The sequence below is a fragment of the Aptenodytes forsteri genome, unplaced genomic scaffold (assembly GCF_000699145.1).
Source record: "Aptenodytes forsteri isolate BGI_AS27 unplaced genomic scaffold, ASM69914v1 Scaffold173, whole genome shotgun sequence".
NCBI lineage: Eukaryota > Metazoa > Chordata > Aves > Sphenisciformes > Spheniscidae > Aptenodytes > Aptenodytes forsteri.
The window spans coordinates 2,117,137-2,144,240 of NW_008794449.1; the positions used below are offsets into that span (position 1 = coordinate 2,117,137).

At 41.2% G+C, this 27,104-nt stretch overlaps 1 protein-coding gene across 1 annotated transcript in view; it reads left to right on the forward strand.

Annotated features, from left to right (window-relative positions):
- MKLN1 (muskelin 1) overlaps nucleotides 1-26,898 on the forward strand; it is a 77,019-nt gene extending 50,121 nt beyond the window's left edge. The window contains exons 9-14 of the mRNA XM_019474900.1: nucleotides 895-1,042; nucleotides 2,140-2,254; nucleotides 4,902-5,041; nucleotides 7,243-7,345; nucleotides 15,540-15,594; nucleotides 17,350-26,898. Coding sequence (XP_019330445.1) covers nucleotides 895-1,042; nucleotides 2,140-2,254; nucleotides 4,902-5,041; nucleotides 7,243-7,345; nucleotides 15,540-15,594; nucleotides 17,350-17,471 — 683 coding nt within the window. The 3' untranslated portion in view covers nucleotides 17,472-26,898. The remainder of the gene's footprint in view (nucleotides 1-894; nucleotides 1,043-2,139; nucleotides 2,255-4,901; nucleotides 5,042-7,242; nucleotides 7,346-15,539; nucleotides 15,595-17,349) is intronic.
- Nucleotides 26,899-27,104: the final 206 nt, after the last annotated feature.

Sequence of the window (27,104 nt, forward strand, 5' to 3'; positions counted from 1 at the left end):
ACCATATTTCTAAATCTGAAGGTGGAACAGAAGAATAGCTTGGTAATTATACCACAATTATTTAGAAGATACAAAAAACTTCCCTGACATCTTTGTCCTAAAGGAGGCAATGCGAGGTTGTGAGCTATGTAATCTTGAGTTCATCTTGAATTTTTTTGAGTTTCCCAGCTTTTGCAGTTAAGCTTTCTGGAATCAGTGCTTCCTTTTACAGATGAGATAATAACAGTCACTCCATTCATGTCTACGAGGATCATCTAGCTCTATCTTGAGGCGGTTTAATCCTTGTTGCTGAGCTGGTAGTCTCCCAAATATCCCTGCCTATGCCTTTTGCTATGAAACAGCAGCTTTCAGAATGGTTTTTTTTGCTTTCCAGGAGTTGCAAATAGGAAGGGAAAAAGAGAATTTGCATTGGACTTGTCCTTAGCAGGGAAGGAGTCAGCCTCTGGGTGATGTTTCTCCTCCTCCTCCCTCTCGCCCTGCTTTGGAGGGCATGTGCAAGAAGCAAATTGTTTGCTTGGTGACTTCTGCATGCCTCCTATTTTGAGATGTGCTATTTCAGTTTTAAGTTGTGGTGAATAACGAGATCGCTGTGGAGGAGAGGTCATAGAAAATGCCAGCTTGGGATCACTCAGTCCCAAGTTTTGGTTTTATATGAAAGATGAAGAGGTGAAAGTAATTAAAAGGAAGAAAATGGGCAAACTAGGTACTGATGTTAAATGTAAGACGCTCTTTATCCCAGAATACTGAAGAGGTAGTTATGTGAAATCTCATGCTTGTACCATGGATATTAGAAAATCTGCTGAATTGCAGGGGGAGGGAAATGCATTTGTCTGATGCTTGGATCCCTTCCTGTATCCTCTGTTGTTTTCAGTGTGTAACTTTTTTTTTTGTCAGTTCCAATGACAGGTTTCACTCAAAGGGCTACCATTGATCCAGAACTGAATGAAATCCATGTCTTGTCAGGGCTCAGTAAAGACAAGGAGAAGCGGGAAGAGAATGTAAGGAATTCCTTCTGGATTTATGACATTGTGAGGAACAGCTGGTAAGTCGATGAAAGGGGTGCTATTTCTAACATCTACACTGACTTTCTTTAGAAAGCAATCCTACATGATCCTGTCTCCCAGGTAACTCTCTAACCTCTTACAACCATGGAATGGTAATGTTGAAGACAACTGAGTTCCCCTTGAGGCACCTCTTTTTCCCATAGTCTTTAGAGGCACCATGGCAATAAGCCAAATGGGGGAGAGAAATCACGTGAGCTTCTTTTTTGGAGGGAGGTAGAGGGGTTGAGGGGAAGTAAGCCATTATAAGAAGTTTTTCCTGTAGGAAATGTTCAAGGCCAGGGTTCAGCATTAGTGCAGCAAATTCAGTCAAATGTGAGTGGTTAATAACAGCGTACGTGGTACTAGCTATTAGAAACTCAGGAAACTGGTCTGCCGTATGAACGGTGATGGAGAAGTCTTCGTGCTAGATCTATCAGCTCTTTCCAGGCTGCATGCAGTGGTATTTCAGGTAGCTGCCAGAGCCAGTATTCTGAGAAGCTATATCCTTGTCTATTTGCTGTTTGGTATTTGGTAGTTGGTTGCCACTGCCCCTTTCCAGAGCTGGCAGCATTTTTGTGTTCAAGGTCTTTTCTGATGTGGGGCCAATCACTTTTAAGGGTGTGAATGCTGTTTTTTAAAAATGGTGTTTCAGCTGGAAAAAACAAGTCTGCTTGGAAATCAGTGATTGAAATGCTAGCTTTGCTGAAGTTTCTGGCCTATAGCTCTACTGTGTCCAAGATGGTATACTCCATAATGAAAAATACTTCATGCTGACAGTTCCGCTAGCAAATAATGCAACATCTAAAGATACCTCCAATGCTCATGATACAAATTTTTCTAGAATTTTTTCCTGTTTGGCTTGTGATTGAGGACTGTGTTCAGCCAAGATGGCCTTCTCTGATTGTTGGATGTGTTTCTTTGTAGAGCTAAGAATGGGGATGGGGTAATAGAGGACAATATATAGAGAAGTAAGAAAATCTTTGGTGTTATATGCTAAGCAGTTCAAATTGACATCATTTGTACCTTATAGCCTTTCACTAGCTTTTTCTACTTCCTGTAGGTGATACTAATCATTACTTACTGCCTTGTATTTCAGGTCTTGTGTCTATAAAAATGACCAAGCAGCAAAAGAGAATCCAGGTAAAAGCCTTCAGGAAGAGGAACCCTGCCCAAGGTTTGCTCATCAACTGGTGTACGATGAGTTGCACAAGGTATGAGGGTCCAGATACATATACAGTGATTTTTTTCTTTTAGTCTTGCTGCTCTTCCGGTGTAGTTACTTCTTCAAAGATGGTACAATGAATATAGCTTTTTGTATAGTGTTAATGTTTGGGTTAATGTGGTGGGTAACTTTCATATAACTTACTATCATCTTTTGAAATAAGGTGCTAAGCTACTTCTTATGTCAATGTGAAGTAGACATGATAGCTCCTAGATGAAATCAAAATGCAGACAATGGAATATACTAAACCTCTACGAAGCTGTCAAGCGGCTAGCTCCTAGTTGTTCTCGTACTTGAGAACACTTGAAGCTTCGTTCATTATCTTCAGGGGCTTAATCTCACAACCTGTTAGTGACTAAATGGTCGCAGATACTTACCAGCATTTCTAGGAGAAAGTGTGTTTGAATGAACTAATCACTGTTAAGAATCTGCTCTAACAGAAGTGCCTTACTTTGCCCCGCATGTCAGAAGCAACTGTCATTCTTTAGCACTGTCTGACTTTAATGGACACGTTCATGCTTAAATGTACCTAAAATTGTTTGTAGCGTGCATTACTGCTCAGTAAACTTAGGGCTTTGTGCATATTAACCAATAAAGCACAAACCCACGGATTAGGTTACCATAACTTCATTAACCTATGAATTTAAATTACCGTGACACACTTACTTAATCTTTCACGGATATTTTGCAATTAAAATAAACCTTCTCTAAATATTTTTTTAGTCTGAAACAGTCTGAACTGAAAAAGACAAATATGCTTTAGTCTTATCATTCCATGGGATGTTAATCAAATTTGAGAAACCCAACTAGCCCAAGAGTTTGGGGGTAAGGGGGTTTTTAAGGAGGAATAGGTATAACTTCTGTATGGGGAACTTGTATGGTTTGTCTTCATCATGGACATTGATGTTGGACAGTAAATACTGTTCTGCCTTTAACGGCTTACTTCTAAGTGTAAGGTACCATGAGATAGAGAGCAGTATTTTATAAGTTACTGTGAAGGTTGCTAAATCATGGCAGTTGCCCAGCTTTATCTGAAGAGCGGTTTGAGGTACTTGTTTTGAAGAGTCTTATTTTTAGAAACCTCTGTTCAAATGACCTTTCTAAACTCCTCTGATATAAATAAGGAGAGCCTACATCAGTGGGATGCAGAATACATTGTTTTGAGTGATTATTTTTAAAGCTGTGGAGAAAGGTAGCCTGTTGGACTTCTTGAACCTCAGTATTTGAAGACGCTTTGTGACATGTTTAATATCAACAGTGCAGAGTCTGAAATGCCAAGCGATGTGAAGAAGAAAAAAAGTGAAGAAATAAACAGTCCTTTTCTAACACTTCTACTGTTCTTGAGATTTGCCTCTCTCTAAGTCTAGCCTTGCATTTCAAAGGTGTTTTATCCTCAAATTATCAGAACGGCTGTTAAAAACTGCTTCATTTGAGCTACCTTGAACAAAAAAAAGCATTTCGCATATGGGTATATTTAGTATTTCCATGACTGGCATCTCAGGATTGCTAGGACTTTTTTTTTGAAGACAATCACAGTAATGGTTGTGACTTCTGATTCTAAATAAGATTGGTGTTTTCTTCCTCAGTTCTTCTTAGGATTACAGTTTTTGGCTTTTTGTTTTACTCTTTATTCAGTTAGCTCTTTCCTTTGTGCCCCAGGCAGTGTATTGAGTGTCTCACAGCTAGGCTGCTGTATTGAGGTGAGACAAATCTGCCCTTCCAGAGGCCATGGGAATATTTTTCTCCGCAAGTCAAATTAAGGCTCTGTAGAGTTTATGGGACATGTTGGGGACACAGGCCTGTTGGTCATCTCCCAAGATTATGCTGGGCTGGGCTTGTTGTCACTTTGAGCATCTTTAAGACTTTGCCAGTGGCCCTTGTCTTTGGGGAAGATAATGGTCTTCGCTGACTCAAGGAAAAGGCTGCTCGTCTGAACTGTGGTGCTTTTAGTAGTGCAGCTTTACCAACAGTGCTCTGACTGGAGCCAGAGCATCAGTCTACAAAGTCGCTTTTTTCTGAGTCTGCCTTACAAGCATAAATGTTTCTTCTTCAAAGGAAATGTGTGATTGCTGGAGTCATCTCACAATTACATGGGTATAATCTGCTCATCCCCAAATTAGAGAACGGCTTAATACAGGTGCCTTAATTTAGCCTCTCTTGTGACAACGAGAATTTGGAGTCTTTGAGGACAAGATTGGAGAAGAGATTGGTAATCCATTAGTTTGAGTATTGTTTGCAGCAAGTATTTTGACCAGGGCAACAAGAGTTGGCTCAGATCCTTCTTTTCTGCTCGTATCTTATGTAGTTAAGGATTTATCATGCTCATAGGTTTTTCCTGAAGAAAGGGATTGCGTGGTTTGTGAATGTTTGTTTAGAAATATCTCAGGAATCTGCTAGAGGGAGGTTCTAACAGTGCAGCTTTTTTTATTATCTTAAAATGTAAGCAGTTTAAGAGAACTTTCTTCATCTCCTAGGGGACAAAGTAAGGCTAATAATAAGATGGAGCAGCTTGTCTAAAAGGCAGTGTTTTCTCCCTCCAGAATAAACCTCTCCAAAGATGCTGACATAGTAAATAGTCTTTGTTTAACGGATGTACACAAACAATCAACTTCTTGATCTGCTTCTCATTTGCTTAGGTTCATTACTTATTCGGAGGGAATCCTGGTAAGTCCTGCTCTCCAAAGATGAGATTAGACGATTTCTGGTCTCTGAAGCTCTGTCGACCTTCAAAGGAATACCTGCTAAGACACTGCAAATACCTCATAAGAAAGCACAGGTATAGAAACAAAAGATGTTTTGCAATTTTCTTTTCCAAAGTGTCTTTTTTTTTTTAAGTTGCTAAAACTTGAATATCTTTTAAACTGTTGTGGGAAATGCCACTTCGTTGGTTATATGATGGTCTGCAGGTTTCTTGATTATTTTTAATTTTTTAAAAATTTAATAATAAAAAGCAGTGGGGCAGGGCTAAACTACAAAAATAACTTCATTCTGGTTTTACTATGTTTTTCTGAAACTAGAAAAATCTGGCTATTGTGTGGGGAGTCGTGGGGAATTTTTAGATTCCCTTTTCACTCTGCTGCTCATCAGCATGTGTTTTGGTACTGTCACCTCCCAAGGAAATGGAGTATGTTTCTGAAACACTGTGCTAGGAGATAGTAACAGCTCGCAAGGATGCTAATGAAGTCTGGGGGCTGGATTCCTTTCCACATCTGAGACTCAACCGTGGTGAGGTCATCAGAGTTTTCATTCAGATTCACTTGAAAGACCTCACTTACGCAGAATTCAGCTACACTGGGAAGTTTCTTCCACTCTGGGTATTTCAGAGCTGCCTTATATTTGCTATTTAGGGCAACAGCTTTTCAAAATCGAGCTTATGGTATTGCCTTAGGCAAGAAATTGCAGCAGCGAGATAGCCTTTCAAGACCCAGCAAGTTATTTGAAGCCAATAAATAACTCTTTCTGCATTCTTGGTGAGAACACTTTGTTATCGGGTTCTGCCAAGAGTTGCAGGTCATTTTTTACTGACTCACAATTGCTGTGGCTGGATGAGGCCTTTTGCAGATTAGCCACGCAATAGATGTGAATTCCTACAAGAACGAATAAAGGTCTTTAGTACTGGTCAGCCATAGCAGAACCAAGCTGGCCAAGCATAGAGGAGCACAGTGCCACTTATTTAAGGTATTTCAGCTCTCTGGACCATGGCAATATCATCTAAGAAAATCTACGTGAACGTTTGGAAGAAATCACATTTAATTACCAAAATAATGTGTACGTCAGGTAACAGACATAGTCTTTGTGCTTTGCACACTGGCTCAACGACTTGCATCTTTAGACAATTTCAAAATTTGGGCTACGGGTGTCCACTACAGTATAAACAGCCAAGTAGGTGACCCAAATAGAAAATAACAATATGATTAAATCTATTCAGTGTGACTTCTTTCAGTTTGAGCTATACCCTGTTAAAGGTAACTGAAATATATTGTGAATAAAACATCTTGCATTCCTGTAAGGCAGCTGATACGAGGCAGTTAAGTAACTAAGAACACGGTTTTTAGGGTCCTCATCTCTGGAATCCAGAATTGTCACAGCTGTTTTCCTGGAGAGGCTTAATACTGTGTATTGGTGATTCAGAAGATGACAGAGTGCGATACTGCACTTGGCGGATAGGTGATGAGGAAAAAAAATAGATAATTTTAAACTTCATCCTTTCTAGGCGTACGCACCCAATTCAGTGCTGCAGGGAAATAGCTCTGCTTTCTGAGGATGCTGAGCCCAGAATCATTTTCTGAGGGCTATATTAACTTCAGGGAATTCACAGAAGTTACAGTTTCTGTTCGTTAAAAGAAAATGAGAAAATAATGGTGGTGGTGCCCAGGATTTTTACGTACATGTGCTTTTTCCAAAGGTAGGATATTAAGGCGCAATATTCATTGAATCCAGGGGTTTTCACCCCCATTGTCCCTTTTTCTGTTGTCTGGGAGAAGCAGGGAGCGTTCTCCATCCCTGTACTTCCAGTTACGCTTCTGCGCAGTCAGGAATTACATTCCTGACTCAATTACATTCCTGACTGGATATTACATATCCCTGGGACTGGAGGCTCAAGGCTTGCCTGCATCTGAACTGTGCTCCTCACATGAGGTGCTACTCATACCTTACTTTATTTGTGGAAAACAAACTGTACTAAATGTGTTATATTTATGTATTAAGAAGTTGCTGTACATATGCTTTTGACCATTTTTAGTTAGAGCGTAATACTTTGCCCTTGTAGCTCCCGTATACCCCCAAAAAACCATCCTCTATGTTTGTCTGGCTTGAAAGCATGTACTCCAGCAAATATGAGGCCGAGCTGCCATTAACATGGTTTTATTTGGAAATATTTGGCTGAAAGTTTTGTTTGATAGGTTTTGCTCTTTGTAGAAACAGTAGTACTTAGTCCTGAAGGAAATGGTTGTGCTCATGTTTTCTGTCTCTTTGCAGGTTTGAAGAAAAAGCTCAGACTGACCCTCTTAGTGCACTGAAGTACCTGCAGAATGACTTGTATGTAACTGTGGATCACTCAGACCCTGAGGAGACAAAAGAGGTAGTGATGAACGACCTTTCTCTTACAAAGAAATGTAAACTGTGTTCTCACATGGAAGCTTTAAGCCTCTTAAACCTTGTTTTTATTCAGTTTTAAAAAGCTCTACAGGTGCATGACACTTTGCTATATCCTATATTTCTCCACACTAAAGATCATACTGCTTTGGAAACAGTCATTTTACAACTGTGGTTCCAGATAAAATAGCTTTTGTACTCATAATAGTGAAGACTAGGCCTTTGTTTTAATTCCAACGTACTGGTGTGTATTTTGGGAGCTTTAATTGAAATGTAAACTCTCTGAAATGTCACGAGTCAGTAGCTGGTTGTGTGGTAGAAAGTGAATAGAAACTCTTATTCACGCTGTCTTTTGGCTTGTCAATATTAAATTGCTCTGGGGGAAGGAAAGAGGTTTTTCTCTAGATGATAAGTATTTCTAGAAGTAAATTGTATATATCCATTGCTCGCTAACCTTAAACTCTTATTTCCTCTGCGTTTTGAATATTATCCAGTAGGCATGTTCTTTTATTTGTTCCAGGAATTTGCTCCTGTTTTGATTCCATTACTGCAGTACGTGTCACTTTACGAAAGGATTAAAGAAATAGTGAAAAGTGTCAGATAAGGTGGTTGATTTGACTCTGCCATTAATTTCCACATGGAACTTGGGGCAGCCAGCTGGATGCACAAGCATTCAACTCCTGACGGGTAGATGAGGAAGAGCGAGACCATGGTTCTTATTCTCTTCTTGCGTTAATGACTTTGGAAGTGGTTCGACAGTTCCTTTTATGAAACTGCGATAGGAGAATAGGTGCTGTTACTCCATGCTGAGTCTCTGGATTAAATCACTTAATCTGTTGGTTTTAACTCGTTACTTTAGATAAAGAAAAGATCATTATACAGGCACTAAAAGCTCTTGGGGAGGAATATCCTTCTTGCATATGCACAGTATAGAATTGTAGGGTTAGCAACATTACGAAAAGATATTTACTAATATAAGGATCTTGGAACTGATCACGTTTGTCATAAATTCTGGTTAGCCTTTTATAAACATCTGGTCCAATAAAACATTTAAGTGCTGTGCTTGATAAGTTCTCTGTTAGATGGTTTGTCACTGGAATTGTCCCATATCAAGTACTTTCACATCTTTTCTAGCCATTTCTAGCATAGGAAAGACAAATAACAGATAATCCTGCTTTTCTTCAGCTGGAAAAGGAGATTTCTCCTATGCAGCATGCTTCAAGGGGGCTCAGCCCAATTATGCTCCATCTTACCAGTGCAGTAGCACTTTCCTCTCCCTAACCGAACCTGTAATAACCTATAACATACAACCACCATTCTGATGCTCTCTTCTCCCCTTCTCCCTCCCACCCACAATAAGACTGTGTCCTGTGTTCTCTGATCTCCCTTTTTCTCCATGTCATACCTGCGTGCTGGTAAGCCCCATCGTGCCGGTGAAGGCCATGTCTCTCTTTGGCCAGTTACTCCTAAAGAGATCTTGCATCTCATGGCTGGCTGTGCCTTTTTATTGCTTGAACAGAAAACACTTGTGGTGTGATCAGCAAGCTCCCCTCCTTTTATTCTTACTACCTCCTGTCACCAGCAGACCAAAGGAACTGCCGTAAAGGCTGCACATTGTGCACATCTGGCATCGGAAATCATTTAATATTCTACATTTGATATTCCCAGTTCAGTGTGTAGTATTTAAATTGTCCGCCTTGTAAGAATGAAGAATTTCCCTGACTGCATGGAATCCTCTGAGATTTTGGGGAAAAGTAGTAGCTTTATCATACAAGGTAGAAATAGAATAAAACATTTGAAAGAAAAAATAGCCCTTTTCACAGAGCATACTAATGTTCTGCAAGTTTAATGATCTAGTGTATAAGCTTAGGTAGGCTCAGTCCAACTGAGTGAATGTATTGTGAATCCTTTCTCTGCAGGCCTGATGCCTGATCCAAACAAAATTCAGTAGCTTCTGTCCGTCGTGCTGGTCTGTCGGATCAACGCATAGTGCTCAGCGGAATTAAAGCTTCGGTTCCAGTGGTCTCCTAAAATAATTTAACAATTTCTGGGAGGCTTTTTTGTTTGTGGGTTGGGGTTTTTTTGTTCTTTTTTGGTTGTTTTTTTTTTTTCAAATTGTGTTGGTCAAAAAGCTTTAACTTCCAGAGCTTTTTACGCTGGAGCAGATCTGCCAGGTATATGGCACAGAGCCTGGTACTGCACTGGTACTGACTGGGTGTCTTTCCAGTTGACGTCAGTTTACCTTCTGGTTATCACATTGAGTTGGCTTTTTGCTCTGGCATTACATCTTCAAATAGCTCTTGTGCTTTCCAAAGGACTGACGCAGGCTTTTTGGATTCCATATCAAATTTCAACCACCCGTTTGATTGTGTATCTCAGCCCAGACACCTACATACTCTGTCTTTATTTGTAGTTGAGATCGTCTTGATTAATATCAAAGGCTGTATATCTGGTTTGCTCTGTGCCGGCTACAGCCATTGAATGTTGTAAGGCTTCTTAGTGCGGCAAATCTTAAGGGAATTGTTTTTTTCCCCTGTTCTTTTCCCTCTCTCTCGGGCAACTGTTAAAATTGGGAAGGACCAAGCTGAATAGGTTTATCACTGACGTTGTGCTATGGTTCTCTTAGACTAGTCTATACGGTTTCATGTTTTATGGATTGAGATATGGGTAGTGTTACATAATACTACAAGCAGAATTTCACTTTGAGGTAAGGCTTACTTGCTTTGTTATTACAAAGAATTACAAGAAAGTAATTACAAAAGTAATTTCTTCTAACTTTGTTAGGCAAGTCTCTTCAGCTGTTTTGAGTTGGATGCCAAAGAAAATAAACAGACTGTTCTTGAAACTTACTTTGTCGTTAGTAACCAATTTTGTTTAAAGTAGCATGAATGATTGACAGTAGGAACATACCCCCAGATTTTCGTTCCTTGGTTGTGAATTTTAGGGATGTTAATAGGATTATAGTTTTATTTTCTTTTTTATCATTCTAAAGCGAAGTAGATGCCTGCAAGTAACAGCTATCACACGGGTGCTTGTTTTAGTAGCCACAGGCTATATGCCAGCTCTGTCTCTGCTGTTGCCCACAGATGCAGATCCAGTTCCCTTTAACTGTGATTCTGCTTGAAATCGCTTAAACCTCTTCAGTTAGTTCAGTGTTTTCAGATCAGTGAATCTTTTTTTACTGGCTGTGGATTAATAGTTCTGACTTTGTATGTAAAGGAAGATAGATCCCCAGAGCACATGGAAGTTTGTCCGTGTATTCTAGTTCACGGAGAGATTAAAGTTGTGTAAAAGACTGGCATTTGTTAGCGTAAAAATTTCTGGTGACATGGGCGTTCTATGTCATATATACACATAGATGTGCATTTGGTGGTAGCTTGGAAGTAGAGGCTTTTGAAGATAAAAGGATGGTCAAAATAGAAAAATCAAAATGAATTCCAAGTTTTGTATTTACATCAAGGAAAAAACAGGTGCTATTAAAGCACAAAACCATCAGTAGATCACATTGCAAGGCTAAAGGTGGTGTTCTTTGAACACTGGAGTAATCATACCCCAACGTTTGCAGCTGCTTAGTGGGCTATAGAAGAAATCAAGACAATACTAAAAATGGCCAGTGTTGCCCAAGTAAAGGAGATTAAGATGATTTTGTACATTGAGATTGAGACTTGGCTACTGGTGAAGCTCAATCCCATGATTGCTGTAAAACAGATACAAAGTGCAAGTAAAACTTGCTGTATGTTTTTCTTGGAGCATGGTAGGAGAAAGAGCAAGGACCTGGAGGCCAATTTGAGGCCGGACTAGCTTGTAGACTGAGGTTGGAGGCCCCTGTTCAAGGCTGCTTCATACTTTCCATTCTTAAGACCTTGTCTTTAATAAATTTGCCAGATAAAGCCAGCAGGGCCCAAAAGTATTGTTTGAGTCTGCATTAGACTGATATTTCTGGGAAAATTGAAGCCCAAATGAGAAAAATAGTTCTAGGAAGGAGCTAAGAAAAGCATGCTTCTCTTCTTCGTGTCCTGCTGTGATTCTTTGTAAAGCCTCGGAGTCCGAGTGCTGCAGGAGCAGAGGCTTTGGAGCCAAGGAGCCTTTACAAAAACAGCATTCAGCCTTCCCAACTTCAGCTAGTGACGGCCACATCCTCAAAGAATTTGAGCCTTTCGTTGCTTCTTTGAGCCTACGCTACGAGGCACCATCCCAACAGAACTGGTCAAAGCTGAGAAACTGTTTTACGCTGTGATCTGAGCACTCGCCATACAGACATTATGGAGGAGGAATTATGTCCGATTCATACAACCTGCAGGGTATCCCAAACAGGAGTTACTCATTCCCCCTTAGTGTTAACCATTTCATTTGTGCAAAAGGCAGAGGCTTGCAGCAAATATAGGAAAACTTGCATGGGTTGCCACATGGGAGGATTGCTTTTTTGCTGTAGGTGGAAACCTTGATAAAGTACACACAACTGATAAAAGGACAATGTTGGAAACATGAAGGTCATAAGTTGGAATATGCCAGAATTAATACTCCCCATGTAGCCTTAATTTAGCCTCTCTCTGAATGTGGTGGTTGATATTGGTTAACCTTATATTGGTTAGCCATATATATAAAACTAATAAGCCAGGTCTATAACTAATATAGCCTTATATTAGTTAACCAGGTATATTTATCTCTAAGGAACCCCTGCCTCAGTTCAGAAGGTGGGTTGGATCTCTGAGAGAGAAGTTAATTTTATAACAAAGGGAACTGTTGTCTTTTGAATGGAGGCTTAATTTGGAGTGGATGAAGCCAGTGAGCCAGAGGGATTGTCAGAAGAAAATGGGTGGTGGTGTGATTAAAGCAGTTGGGTGCTTCTGCTGGATAATTGAATTCTGGTCCTGCCTCTGTAACAGAGTTGCTATGTGACGTTAAGCAAATGGTTTTTCCTAGATGGTCATTAATTGGGTCTTTAATTCTGGTGCCTGATGGGAGAGATCTGAGGTGTGATTTGCTTGAGGGCTTTGCTCTTCTGGCTCCAAGTGAATTCTGAAGATGCTGCATAATACTAAGTATTTTGAAAAATCAGATTCTGGTAGTTTCAAATAGGGGACCCAAAATTAATCAGAATTTTATGTGCTATGTGTTATGATAACAATTAATACGATAGAAGAACTGCTGAAGCAAATAATTCCTTCTTTAGAGCAGAGTTTGAACTTCATGAAGAAAATAATGCATTGGATATATGTCGTGAATGGTGTGTAGGAGACCCCGTCTTGAGAAAGCAGTAACTGTCCTATGCACTTGGGGAAAAAAAAGTCGGGGTCCTTTGGGAGAACATCATACTGTTAGCTGGCATTGTAATGCAAATGCAGAATGAATCAGCTTAGGCTCAGTGCTGTCTGTAACTGATGTTCTTAATTTACATGCTTGACTTTTCTATCAGGAAGTGCTTTTTAAATGTGAGCTGATACATAAAATACAATTTCAAAACAAACAAACAACAAACCTCAAGGTTAACTGAAGTGTAGTGTCATCAGTGAAGGAGACAAATACTTCTTCCCCACAAAGCTGGAAAGAAACTCGTAGCCGTGAAAATCCATCATGCCTAGTGCAGATGAGGCTGGAATACTTGGCAGAGGGTCTTTTCAATGGATTTTTGGTCTCGGTTCAGCAAGTTACTAGCTGGATCCTGCTTATATGGTCTCTTAGTTGGGCATCCTGAGGCCCAGCCTCAAGCACAGCTTGCTTTCTGTTCACAGCAGGATGGCTGCTGGCGTTGCTGGGGGAGGAAAGGGAACCCCTCGAAGCCTGTGGCGTCTGCTTTGTCCCGGCGTAGCTGGCTTCACGTGCTACCAGGCAGTTGGCAGCAGGCCTGTAAGGCAATTGTGTGCGAGGGGAAGGTGGCCAGGACATGGCACTCGCAATCAGAAGCAGCACAGATTTCGCCACCCATTTTATTGGAACTTTTGGAGCTATTTATGCTCCAAAACAGATATTTATATCTGTTTAAATACGTTGCTGATGCGGAGCCAAGCAAATCTTACAAGTTACGCTAGCAGTGAAATACATGTGTAGCATTGCAATCCCTTTTGATTTCATATAACCAGAGCTCTCACTCAAGAGGGTGCTTAATCAACCTCTTCCCCCTGTTGTGCAGTGTGTCAATCCTGTATCTTTCTAACCTGTTCTTAAATACCTCCAGTGCTAGCTTCCCATTATAACCTCCCCAAAAGACTGCAACTTTATTCCAGCACACTATGGTCCTCCTTTTTTTTTTTTCTTGATGTCATGTTGAAATTGATCTTGCTGGAGTATTTTTGTGGCTTCTTGCACTTAGTTGTAGACTTACCTTTTTGTAGCAGCCTTTACATTTGTGACTTTTTGCAGTTTCATCTTTGGATATTCTTCTGTGGAGGCTCTGCAACCCTGACTCCTTTGAACTTTCTTTATAGAGCTTGATTTTTCAGACCACTTGATTTTTTTTCTAGTGCTTTCCTCCTGTGTTGCTAATTGATACAGGGCATCCAAAAGTGGTTGCCTTGTTGTAGATGAGACTTACGAGCCTTGATTACAGCAGGAGTACTTGATTTATTTGAAGATCCTACTCCTTTTCATGCATTTTCTACGCATTTGTCATTTTTGCAATAGGATGATACTGATCTATTATAACTCCTAGATGCATTTTCACAGAGCCTATGTACCCTGACCTGTTTTGTATAGCTGTTTTTTCCTGTTTATGTTGATTTGCACTTGGCCCTAGTGAATTGCACCTTGATCCATCATTATAAGCTGGATGAAATGCAAAAAGTCTGAAGCCTGCCTGCTACCATGCTGGCAGTCTGTCTGAGCGTGGTGTAAGGTCTGTGGACTCAGCGAACGTGTCCTGTTCTGTCAAGCAGGTTGTCACTGAAAACCCAGAATGATGCTGACCCTGGGGCACAGATGAATCACTTCTGATTCATGGCTCCATTTTGATGTCAAACCATTGATGGCTACCCACAGTAAAGTTATTTGACCTGTTCGCTACTCCCTGTTAGCTTAACCTAGGTAATGCCTCAATAATTTGCCATAAATATCGTATAAAAGCATCAGAAGTCCTATGAAAGTCAAAATGGACAATGTCTATTGCCAAGTCCCATCTGTAGGGCCTGCTGCCCTGTTGTAAAAGAAATCAGATTGATGTGATACAACTTGTTGCCAAATCCACATCAGCTGCTCGTCACCGTCTCCACTCCTAGATGCCTGCAAATTGTCTGCGTTCCCATTTTTTCTTGAAATTGAAATTAAACTGATGGATATGTAATTCCTGGCTGTTCTTCCCACTCCTTCCCTGAGCATATTTGCTTCTCTTCTGTTTTTCCCCACCCCTTCTTTCCTTTGGGCTGTGTGCTGTAAAGACACGCAGACAGGAGTCAAAAGATTACAAGCCTTTGAGGGATCGGCTAATTCTTTAAGGAAACATGACAAACCACTAAGCTTAGCTACAACATGGGTAACTGAAAACAGCAGCCGGGAGCAGAGGAAGACACTGTTCACTGTCTATCAGTGAGACATTAAGGGAGAATAAAACCGTGAATGTGTTACTTAAAACGTTTTTACTCATGATTTTGATGTTTCCAAGAACTTTTTTTTTCTTTTAGTTAAAAAGACATTGCCTTAAATTTGTGATATGAGCTTCTCTGGCAGTTCAGAAAGGTTGCTGCCATTTAAAGCTTTCTCTGTGTTCAAGAAGTTCATGCTGCACTGTAGCAGTTACCCTGTTTTCGTGCCATCGAATCCTTGCTCGCTGTGACTGTATCCTTGCTCGCTGTGACTGTACCACAGTCATCCCTGGGAATGTTGTTGTGTGGAAGAGGCTCTACCTTCTGCACTGTGGTATCTGCCAGAGAGGCAAAAAAGTATATATAAAAAATTAGGTTTTAGGGCTCCCAGTCAAATACCTTTCATTGTATCAACGCTGCTCTAATTCTAGGAAAAGCTATCCAACTTGCTCTGCCAAGGTAACAAATTGTATTGCTCATAGGAAGGTGTCTGCTGCTGTTATTCATACGTATGGCACAGTAGTTCTAAGGATTGTGCAAAGAAAACCCAGCAACTCTAAAGCCACTTGGGCTTCTATGAATCTTTTGGGTTTTTTCCTGTGCAGTTAATAACACTTTTTTCTTTTTCTTTTTTTTTTTTTTTTGCCTCCACCTCCTCTTCTGCAGTTTCAGCTTCTTGCCTCAGCATTATTTAAGTCTGGTTCGGATTTCACCACTCTTGGTGAGTATTGTGTATCAGAAGAATTATATTAAGTATGTTCCCTCCGATAAAGATCATTACTATTAGTTTCTACTGTTTTTTTAATATCAAATGTTATAGTTCATATGAATATTGTAGGTCCTTTTCGGTTTGAATGTGCAAAGTGCCACTACTTAGGCATTTGAGAGATTATTTATAATGACCACTGTCCAATGCCTCGAGCCCATATTTAAAACATCTGTCACCAGTGGTTATAAACCCATGCCTCCTGGGATCATTTTCTGTCTCTTATTACACCTGATGCTTCACTGTTACCCAAATAAACAGAAGCTTTGGTCAGAATAAAGCACCTCCTGTCATGTCACTTTGGAATCTCACAGCATGGCTACGGCTCTGTTTGCTGTGATAACTGCAATTCCTGGAGTAGTTTGGTTCGCTCTGTTCTTTGCAAAACTAGTTCTTTGGGCGGAATGTCAAGAGCAAAGAAAACAGTGGCATGTAGGGCTGGAAACAGGAGGTCTGAGCCAAAGCCATAATTTGTTTCACTATTCTGTCCAGTTAACTCTTTTAAACAGTTGAGACATTAATCCTGGGCAAGCTATAGGAAGGCTATAGGTATAACGTACATTGTTGTAATGATTGGTTGTTCTCAAGTTACCAAGCTCTCGCTAGGAGTATCGATGACTTCCAGTTTTTGACAAATGTGTAATTCCCAGTCTAAGGAATTGAGGGAAGGAAAAAGCCCCCTGCACTGTCTGCCTTGCTGGATGAGGAAGCTCTGCTGAGCTTGTGTGGTTTGGAAGTCGTTATCTAGCTGATGTTGTAAGATGGATTTTTTTAGAGGAAGAAAACCCAAGTTTCAGAAAGTTGTTTTTTCCCTAGTTTTAAGTGTTCTAAAAGATGAATTAGTTCTTGACACAATACAATACTTTATTCAGAGGTTGGCTTTACAGATAGGAGGATACGTACATCAAGTGGTGCTTCTAAAAGAAAACAAAAAACCCAGTCCCTCCTTGATTTGATTAACTTGGTTGATTTTGATTAACTGAAGAGTGAGTTCACTGAATTAAAAAGCATTCCTTTGAGATACCAGTGATTGAAGTAATACAAAGCAGAGGAAATCGTTGTATGCCCGCTCTATTGTTCTTGCTGCTGATGGTTTAAGTATGGGGATTTGGGTAAACAACGCTTCTGCTGCAGACTAAGCCCTCCCCTGTTGGGAGGCAAAACTAGTTTGCAAAGCACCCTTGTGCCAAGATGCAGCCTGGGTCCTCGGTGGAAGTCCAGTGATTAAATAGCAACTCTGACGTTGGACTCCTACCATCAGCAGAGCTTGTCTCAAGAAAAACTGCAAGCAATACAAGTTCCAGTTCTGGTTAAGACAGTAGTGAAGATAATGAGGAAAGCCTGAGGACAGAAGAAATGAGGCACCAAATAAAAATAGCTGCACAGATTTTGTTTTCTGGGACATCAGAGCAGTCCCCTGCGGATTCTTGCTTCCCCCACTTCTTCAGGACTGTCAATGAGCTTGACAGTGTTTGCTTATTACTTTTTATGGCATTTTGATTGCAGTGTTGGCTTGGGGTGACGTGATCTCTGTGTGTATATGCACATGGTAGTGAGACAGAGAGCTGGCAGCCTTGTTAGTTAAAGTTGAGGCAGAAGTAGCAAATAGTTAACATCCGTCCAAAATGGACAACTGGCATACTGCACAGCTAAACTGAGCGTTTAAAGTAGTGAGCACTGACTTGCTTTCCCCTTTTCTTCCTCCCCCAGGATTTTCAGATGTTGACCACACGTACGCGCAGAGAACTCAGCTGTTTGATACACTAGTCAACTTCTTTCCAGACAACATGACCCCTCCTAAAGGCAACCTGGTAGACCTCATCACGCTGTAACGGAGCAATCACTGGACTGTGGAAGAGGGGAAAAGCATCCATTTTCAGTATTTTAATTTTTTTACTGCATTGATTGACTGCTGGGATGAAGTAATATAGCAACCCCTAGGTGTTTGAGAGGGGTTTTATACTTGTATGGTGAATCCCTGAAGCTTTTCCCTTGGAGTAGGTTAATAAAATGTAACTGACGTACTTCCAACTAAATATATATATTTTTTCTGACTTTGGATTTTGAGTTAGCAAATGTAAGATGAAAAGGTGGGGGGAAAGAAAAAAAAATAAAACCCAATCATGCAGTGATCGCTTTTGCCTGTAGAGGAGAATTGAGATTTGTGGGTTGTCTGGAATTAAAGATGATGGGTTTTATTTTGGGTTTCGTGAGGAAGGGTGGGAGGTTCTTTGCTCATTTGTAGCTAGTCATGATATATTGCTTTATCCTACAACTCCATCCTCAGCAGCTGAGTAACTTGGCGGCAGGACACTGGCACGCGTTGAGGTAATAGTAATCTATGTGTCTTGAGTCTTGTAATCGCAGTGTGTCATGTGAAGGGGAGCGCGTGTTACAAATCACATCTCCTCGTCCCAGAACTGGGCTGACAGTAGTGTCTAATTGCATCTGATATCTGGTCTAAACCTAAATGCCTATCTTCCATTCTCTGGAGCCTTCCACTTAGACCTGACAGGCAAGTGGGAACCTCAGAGAAACTGCTGGAAAATGGGAGTGCAGTCATTGTCTGCACAGGCCCCTTTTTGGGGTTTGTTCTGTTTTCACTGCCGTGCTCTTCTGATGAGAAACCATGCAGGTCCTCGCAGAGCCCGGCAGAACTGGGTCTTCCACCACACGCACACCTAACCTCTGCAACCTGACTCCAGGTTGGGTGTAGGATTTCTGAAGCAGATTGTCTTCGTTTACGTGCACCTATGCTTCTGTGTGCGTTTGTCAATGTGTAAATGTAAAGAGGATTGCTCCCAACAGCTTGTCTCCTTCCTATGTAGTGCAGCTCATTCACTTTTAAATGCATTTTAGACCTAGATCTGAATGTGAGGGAAGCCTTTTTAGCATAAACCTCTTTGAAAGCAAGCTGATGCGTATGTATAGAAAATACATGCTTCCTCGCTTGAAAGCCTTCTTTATAAATAAGGTAAGGGCTTGGTGCTGCACTATGAAGTGGAATGCAGGATACGCGTACCCAGCATTAGAAACTTTTTGCATTTGGTGTCAGTGAGCATTCAGTACAACCTGGCGGATGTAAATATTTATATGAGACTGCAAAGCTTTACGTCCAGAAATGTTCATGCCAGTAGGGTATCATTGCTGCACCCACTGTGGCTACACGACTCCTGTTGAACTTGATGGAAGTCTTGTGTGTGCAAAGATGATTTGAACTCTTGAAATAAAGAGTTAGTGAAGTGTCTTTTTCAGAGCTCGAGTGTCTGCTTGCTTTGATTGCATTGTACTGCCTCTTTATCATGTTCTTTGTGTGGCTTTTGTAGTCCTGGTAAGTTAGAAATAAATTAAAAAACTCATACTAGTGTTTAATCACTTAGAAAGGAACAGTATGTTAAAGGCTGGGCTTTGCTTTGTCTTCAGAGAGGACATGAGACTGTTTAGGCATTGTATACTTCAGTGGATGGCAAACCAGATGTCTGTGGAAGAATCCACTCAGTGCAGTAAATGAAATCTGATGAAATTGTTTCTTTGAAACATTGCATTTTTTTTTTTCCCGGTGACATGGAAAGTTTTATGTCACTGCTAGGCTTTACGAAGTGCCACCTTTGCTGACACTTTGTTAACTAGTTAAAGTAGAGCTTATATGGTACGAATGTAGATACTGATGGTGCTATACTGGGGGAATATTCCAATTGCGGTGTTGTTTCCATTGAGGTTGAACTGAGCACTTTCAATGCAACCAGCCAAAATGCTGCAGCCCTCTAGCACTTAACATTTTAGTGCTGTTGTGCTCCCTTATCACTTGATCTCATTGCCTGTGTATTCTCCATCTTCTGTCAGATGATTAATTGCTTTTTGTGACTGTTTACTAAGAGCTTGGTTGATTAGAAAACTTTATGTGTGTACCTTCGATGACTACGTGTGAGGCTGAACCCAAAAGATACAACTAGTCTGAGGAGCCTCGGTGGCACACAGTGGAAGTTCAGGAATGCCAAAAGCTTTGTGAATGGTGTTGCTGGTGAGCAATGCGTCGTGTCAGGCTTGGTTTGTGTTCCAGAAATTCGATCAAAACTCATTGTCCTCTGCGTCGGGGGGTGCATGCAAAGCCTGAGAGCCTGGCTCAGTTTTTTGTAGCATAGCGTAAATGAATGATTTGTCAGAGCGAGGTGAACATTGCTTCTGCAGGATTGACAATCCCAGCTAATGAGAGCACTTCAGGATGATCAAATATTGACCTGCCTTTATCCTGAGCAGATTGATTTCAGCTCGCACGAGTACAGTTTATGGATTACAGCTGGTGATTAACCAGCAGAAACTATGTGCTCAGCTTCAGAGTATTTGTTGAGCAGCAGAGGCACCCTGTGGCCAGAGAGGTTAATCCAAAGTGAAGGTTTCTTGTGGCTTTGCCAAGGGTCTTCCCTGGTTCTGTGTCCTTAAAGCTAGGAGTCAAAATTAAATGATTTCTTTGCATTGGTGTATGCTACACTACCTGATTTAAAAACTAATTAAAAATTCTGAGCAGTGAAGCATAAATTTCCTTTCAAAATAAGCCAGTTATTGACAAGCAGTTACAGGGAGAGTTCTTAATTTAATTACATGCAGATCTTTAAAGATACTGGTGGTATTCCAGGAAAGTTAGATGCGAGCATTACAGAAATATTGAAGTACAAACAGAAAAGAGACCCACTTGATCTGAAAACAGCCACCTGAAAACGTTTCACAGCACAGTGCATGCAATGTTATAAATATACAAGCTGTATGTGGGAAGTCTTCGAGCCTCACCCTTACTGCTTGCAGGCTGTAGCAGAGACGGCTCTTTAGCTTACACAAGACAAGCATACTATATTTGCTTTTACCTTATATTGTAAGGTGACTTTGTGTATGGATTTAACACCGGCTAATCTTTGCACTACATTAGTTTATCTCCAAATTATGTGCTAACTTGTAAATAAGGTATTGCAAAAGAAAGCATCGTTACCTGTCAGAGAGGGACTCATTTATGGTGACTCAGGTCTTTAAAGCCAAAGTTACAAGGTTCTGGTATGTTTTTTTTAAAGCTGTAGGAAGTCAGGGTGGAATAAACTTGATACAGACATCAAGACTTCAGTCCTGGTTTAACTTTTTTTTTAAAATCCTTTTGAGATCCATGAGTTTGGTTCTTCACTGCCTCTGGCCTTCAGCATAGTTGCCCTTACAATCTTATTCAGTAGATCATCTCTTTGGAAAACATGAAATTCTTCTTCATGCAAAGTTGTTCCTATCAAGTGACATGTTCTAGAGAAATAAAACTCTTTGGATTTGATTTTTGGTCACTTGGATTAGGCAGAATTAAGTGAGTTTTTTAATGATTGTCTTGTACAACCCCTCGTAGTAGTCATGAGGCAGAAGTCCTTAAGAGTTCTTCCAAAATGACTTCTCCAAGCAAGTACTGCTATCGTAGTGTGACCTAACACATTTTCACGTGGCAGGTGGCAGAAGGACTTACTTAGATGTTTTTGTTACAAATGAGGAGACTATAGCCACCTCCTTGCCCTTTTTTTTTTTTTTTGAGGGTCCCATTAATTAGTATTGCTTCTGGTGAGACCTGAAGGGTGATGCGAAGTAGTTATTGAAATTAGTTGTAGCTTTTCTCTTCTGGGTCTTTGAAAGATAACATTTGTGATGTATTTATTCTTAAACATCTCTTCCTTTTGCTGAGTATAATGAGGAAGGAGAACTTTGTCTCAGAAAAGTTTAGTTTGCCCTTTTTCTGGACAGCATCCCATATGTGTCGTTTAGATAGTGATATCCAGTTGTGTAAATAAATGGGATTTGGTTCTGTTTGCCCGGCATGGCTCTTTGTGCACACCTGATACACGCTAGCTCAGGGGTCAAGCTGGAGGTTCCTACCAGATCAATTAACAAAATCATGCTCTCGTTTTGGAAAATCAATCTGTGAAGACCCGATTGGAAAAGCTTTTCTAAGGTATTTGCCTTGTGCAGCGGCAACTAGAGTGAAATTAGGAAACTTTCCCAAAGAACACACTAAAGCTTGCCTGTATGAAGATTGTGCTGGAGTAAGGATGCAGTGAGAGGCTTAAATTAAACGGCTGACATTTTTTGATCGTTGATTGTAATAGCCTAGCCTAAAAACTTAATGACTGAGGAGTCAGTGAGCAAATGAATTGGACCGCTTATTTGCAGGAGAGCAGGCTCTTTGTAGAAGCACTGGGGCTAGTGGCAAGGGATCGCGATAGCTTTATCTGTGTTTTTCTTTAATCAGCAGCCACAAGTGTCAGGGTCTCCATTAGCTGTTTCTTCTTCCAGAAGAGACTCCTTCCAAAGCAGAGTAATGACTCTGGAAGAGTGTTTTCCGTAGGGCTTTGTGGAACAGCTGTTTTCTGAATCATTTTCCTGATGCGTGCAAATTTTGTAGAAGGGAGTTTTCTTTATCACAAAATTGTACACCACTCTTGCCCTGCTGTGCAAACTTGCACTTGAGTGCTGCAGGCAACGAGTGATAAATTCAGAGCAGTGTTCTGAGAAACACTTGAAACTTGTTTGCTGCTCTTATTGTAAGAAAGATTAGCATTAATGCCACTTGTTTCAAATACAGGAGGGTGGCAGGTACCTGTAACGCTAATAGTATTAACTCTCTTGCTGCCTCCTGTATTTCAGAATTGAGAAGGAAATACTTTTGTAGAGCTTATCGAATGAAACTTTTAGTATGAATTAGCGCTGTGCAACCTTAAACTTGAATGCTCCTACATCTCTGCACATGCAGTAATTCTGTTGATATAATGCTGTGCTCCTTCTGGGGAAAATGGCAAAAATTATTAGATACATTTCCATTCGGTACCTTTGTTTTTAGAAGTGGAAAAATGTCTTGTGAAACCTTGAGTCCTGGTGTATGCTTTGAATTTTAGCTTATTAATTGTGGTTGGCTCGGAGCTGAGGAATGTTTGGCTATTGTCAAGTGAAGTCCTGACAGTAAAAGCAATTCATGTATGTCTCTGGAAGTGCTTGTGTTGTTTTATAGCTGTAGTTGTTACAGAAACAGAGGTGGGCCCAGTTTAAAAAAAGAAAAAGAAAAAATTATTGCTGTTCTGATTAGGGGAAAAATTGTAGAAATTCTGAACAAGCTTGGCCAATTTCGATAAGCACACATGATAATTTGGAGATGGGTCTTATTTTGTGAAAGGAGAGTTTAAGAACAACTATAGGACTTGTTCTTGATATAGATTGATAGTAGTATATAAGCTGTAAATATTGTTGAAATGTAAATGTACTGTCAGAAGCTTGTTATTACTGTATCTAAATGCCTATAGGTATGGTAGACCTGATCATATCCTGTCATGGAAAAGGTTATGCTGCAAATTATTCAAGCTGTGGTAATGACTTATAGGCAAAGATCCCTGTTTTACTGAAAGCCTCTATTATAATGAAAAGCTGGAGTGGAAAAAGTAGGTTTACTGTACTGGAACACTGGCTCAGCACTTAGATAAATTGTCTCCAGATGCTTTTATCTGTAGGCAGTGGATCCAACCGTGGTTTTAGAGTGGAAGCCAGTTAATGACCTGCTTGTTGCTGTTTGAGAGTCGCACAAGAAAACGTCGCAGTTGATGCCAGCAGGTGTCCTTTCAGCGTTCCTGGCAGAGGTCAAAGAAGCGCGTGGAATTTTGGATTTTCCACGTATGCTTTGGTATACGTAAACCTCTGAAGAGGATAGTGGTTGCGGGAGTTGTATATAACGCCAGCTTGTATGGCTTAGGCGTGGAGGTCTGCAAGGCAGCATCGTCCCCAAGCACAGGTCCTAAAGGTAACACATTGCTGCTCTCTCCTTTGCTTTCATATATCTGAACTCGATTTGTTAGTGATGAACTCCAGATACTTGCTGTGACCCAAATTCAGCTCTCTGCTTCCGAATATCTACAGCCACAGACTTGCTTAAGCTGCTGTCAGTGTATCACTTCAGTACCCTGAAATCTTAATTTCTAGTTGGTGCTGACAAAGGTACATGTTGTCTTGGCTTCCAGCTGTTTGCTAAAAGTCAGCACAGCTTTTACTGACGACCTGGAGACTGCAAGTATTTGAGTGCTGTCAGAAATCAGTTGGCTCTGTTCAGCTCTAGCGTGGCATCGCAGTTCATTCCTGGGAAAGGTGGCGTGAGTGAATAGCTCAAAACTGGCTCTACCAGGTTACATTTTTGGTTTTGCTACTAATTTGAAAGGAAAATCTCTCACTAGCATATATACTGTCCAGCGTGATGGTCAAAGCATGGTCCCTTGGGTATTCCCCCGTTCATTCCGACTTTTTCTTTCCCTGTCTGACTGTTCACTGCTATTAAAATGCTGTGCCTTCAGATTTCCCTCGGTTTAATAGAGTACCTACTGAAGAATTAAAGGTTAGAGCTGCGTGGTGGTTATTGAGGCATCAGGTTCTCCATGTCATATGATCATACCCTAGTTGCTTCCTTCGCAAAACTCCTTACTGCTGCCTCTGAAGCAGTCAGGGAGGATCCTTGTGATTTACGTTGTTCTCCCCAAGGGCTGTTCCTCCTCCGAGGTAAGGACGGGGGGAAGCGTGGGAGCTGAAATTCCAGCAGCAGCATGGTGTGTTGTCTGTGTAATGCTGCAGCATACACCTCGTTACTTGTGCCCCTCCATGCCCCAGTGTTCAGGGCTGTGATAAGCCTTCCCTCCTGTCTCAGCAGGGTTTATTTTGCATGGCACCAGGAGTGTGATAGCTGTTTGACAGAAGACAAATACAATTTTACTGACTCTCAAGTTCATTTAAATAATAGTCCTAGCTTTCTGCCACCTGCTTTCATAATCCCGAATCTTTCACCGGTGGAGGCAAACAGCTAGTAGTTGGGGTGTTTGGTTTATTTCTGCAGTGTAGCAGGGCAGAGGGAATGGGAAGAGGAATAGGCTTGGGGATAATGCAGTGATAGCTCATGTGAGTGTGTGTTTAAGATGTGGTTTGTCTTTTGTGGAAGGACTTTGAAGACTATTAACAAGTAGGTCTGCTATTTAGAGTTGATTTTTTTTTTTTTCACGCGAGCTGGATTCTCTGGCTCTTTTTCAAATGGAAGTGATGTAAGACCAGGATCTTCTAGTCCTGGAGCTTCACCTCGAGCTTTGGCCCTCTCCACTCTAAAGACAGTAGAGAGACTAATAGAATTTTTTTCTCCCCAGTCCCTCTGCAGTGATTGCAAAGAAGCCAGTTGGGCTTAAAACTGTTTAAACATACTGGAGGTTGTGCAGCACAATCAGCTATCAGACCAGGTCTGGCAGTCTTAAGAGACTGTTAAAACCTAAATATGTTCTGAGCTTTCTGATGAAAGCTGCCGGTGAGATTAAGGGAGATTAGCTGCTTTTTAATTAATATGATGGTGGGAAGGCTAGACTACAACAGTGGCTCCAGTGGTTACAGCCTTCTCCACGTCCCAAATACCAATGGACAGGTTTTTCTCCCTAATGATGAGAAAATACACTTTAAATATCCTGACTTTGTAACTAGCTGCCCAAGGGGTTCAATGAATTACTTCGTGTTTCACTAAATAGAAAAGTGCTGCAGCATGTGAACAGGTCTGTTCATTGAAAAAGCTGCTTTGAGGCTGAAAAGTGGGTTTTTTTTTTCTGAGGTTTTGACAAAAAACTGAGCTCAAAAAAGGGGAAAATGGCTCTTATCAACCTGTGCTTTCTCAGTTGCAAGTCAGTGACTTCACTGCAAATAGTCCAGTCTGAACATCGGCTGATCCTTCTACCTCTGCTTGCCCTGCAGTAATACGCGCTGTCCAAAAGGTGACAGCCTGATTTCCTTCCCCAGGCAGTGCGGAGAACTCCTATACTGGAGAAGACTTTTATCTAACCGTGGAGGAGATAACTATTGTGCCACTGACTTGTTTTCCCCTCTCATCTGCCATGGTAATTGGGAAGGCAAACTAGCAGTGGAGGCTGAATGTTTCCTTCATCTCTTCCTCATCATTCCTATCCTTCCTCCCCTCTCCCTCCTGTTGACGTTTTGATGTGCAAAACACTTTTCACTTCAGAAGCTGCTGTGCTGGGTAGTGGAAAAGAAAACAAAACCCTAGTTATTAGTAGCTGTTACTATTTACTATATTTTCTGCTATGTCTTCCAGCATACCCTCCTCCACAGCAGGAAATGAGGGGATGCTGGGGAGGCCAAAAGCAAGAGAAAAGAGCTTAATTATACAAACAAATGTGTTCATGGGAGTCTTGAGTCTTGGAGGCCCCGAAACTTGCAGACCACTTTGCCTAGGGCAGAAAATTAAAGCCCGTTGGCTCATTCTCAGTTAATGGGAAACGACATTCCCATCCTTGTGGGCTGGTGGTTGCGTGCATCTCGTATATTTAGATGCTGAGATGCACTGTGCCTCATTTTAGAAGTATCCAGTCTCGGTAAACATTTTCTCTTTGAATGTTGTAATTTGAAACTGCTGAAACAACCTCTCTCTTCTAGATGCATTGATAGCATAGGCAGGATCAGGGTAGCTTGGGGTTAAACGCTGCTGGCTGGACACTGTAACCTGGTTAGGGGTGCTTTTTCAAGCTGTTTCTTTGAGCTGTTGCCTCTACTCTTACCGTAGCGCTGTACAGTGTGGTGGTTTGTTTGTCTGGACCTTCAATGTTTGTCCTCTGCACCCTCCTGTGGTCCCCCAAAGCTGGTTATTCCCTATGTAGTGCTTGGAGTTGAGCGTCTGCTCCCTGTCCAGAATTTGGCCCTTTTTTCCGTTTTGGCATCCGACTTGAAGCATTTACGTCTCTACAGCAATGCCGCAGACTCTGGTGTCCGTCTGAATTCCCTTTGGTGTCTGTCCTGCAGTTGTTGTCTCGGACACCTGACCACAGGAGAGCTGAACCGAGAGGTGCAGACAGCCCTGGGCTGGAAAGGAGCGTCTGCGGGGTGATGAACACGGACCGCACACGTGTTTTAATAAGCAAGTCAAACATTGACTAGTCCTGTGTTGAGCCCGTGGTGGTTACAGGCATCGTTCCTGGACTCTGGTGATTCCCCATCCTGCTCTTTTCTTTACAGCTAAATGGATGATCTTTGTTCAGCCTGGAGTGTTAATTTTCTTCCTTGGCATAAATCATCTTTGATAATTTCTGGGTTGATACGTAAGCCCCATGCTGTACATAAATGAATGAGTGATACGAGGAATATCTGCAAATGTAGTTATGTTGTATGTAATGTACATAAGGAGAGAATGTATTTTGTTCATTTTTTTCTTAATAAAAATGTATATGCTAGCAAGGGTGTTTATTTAAGATCTGTTTGTTCTAACATCGCGTGCTTCTGGGAATGGAAAAATGTCTGTGAAGGTCTTGTGGTGGTGCAGAGATTGTGAAACCGGTGGTGCGTTATGCCTGGGCGGCAGGCACTGTTCCTGCTGGAGGAGCCCGCCGTGTCCCTCTGCGCTGCACAACAGCGGAGAAAATACCCTGTTCCCTGAAATC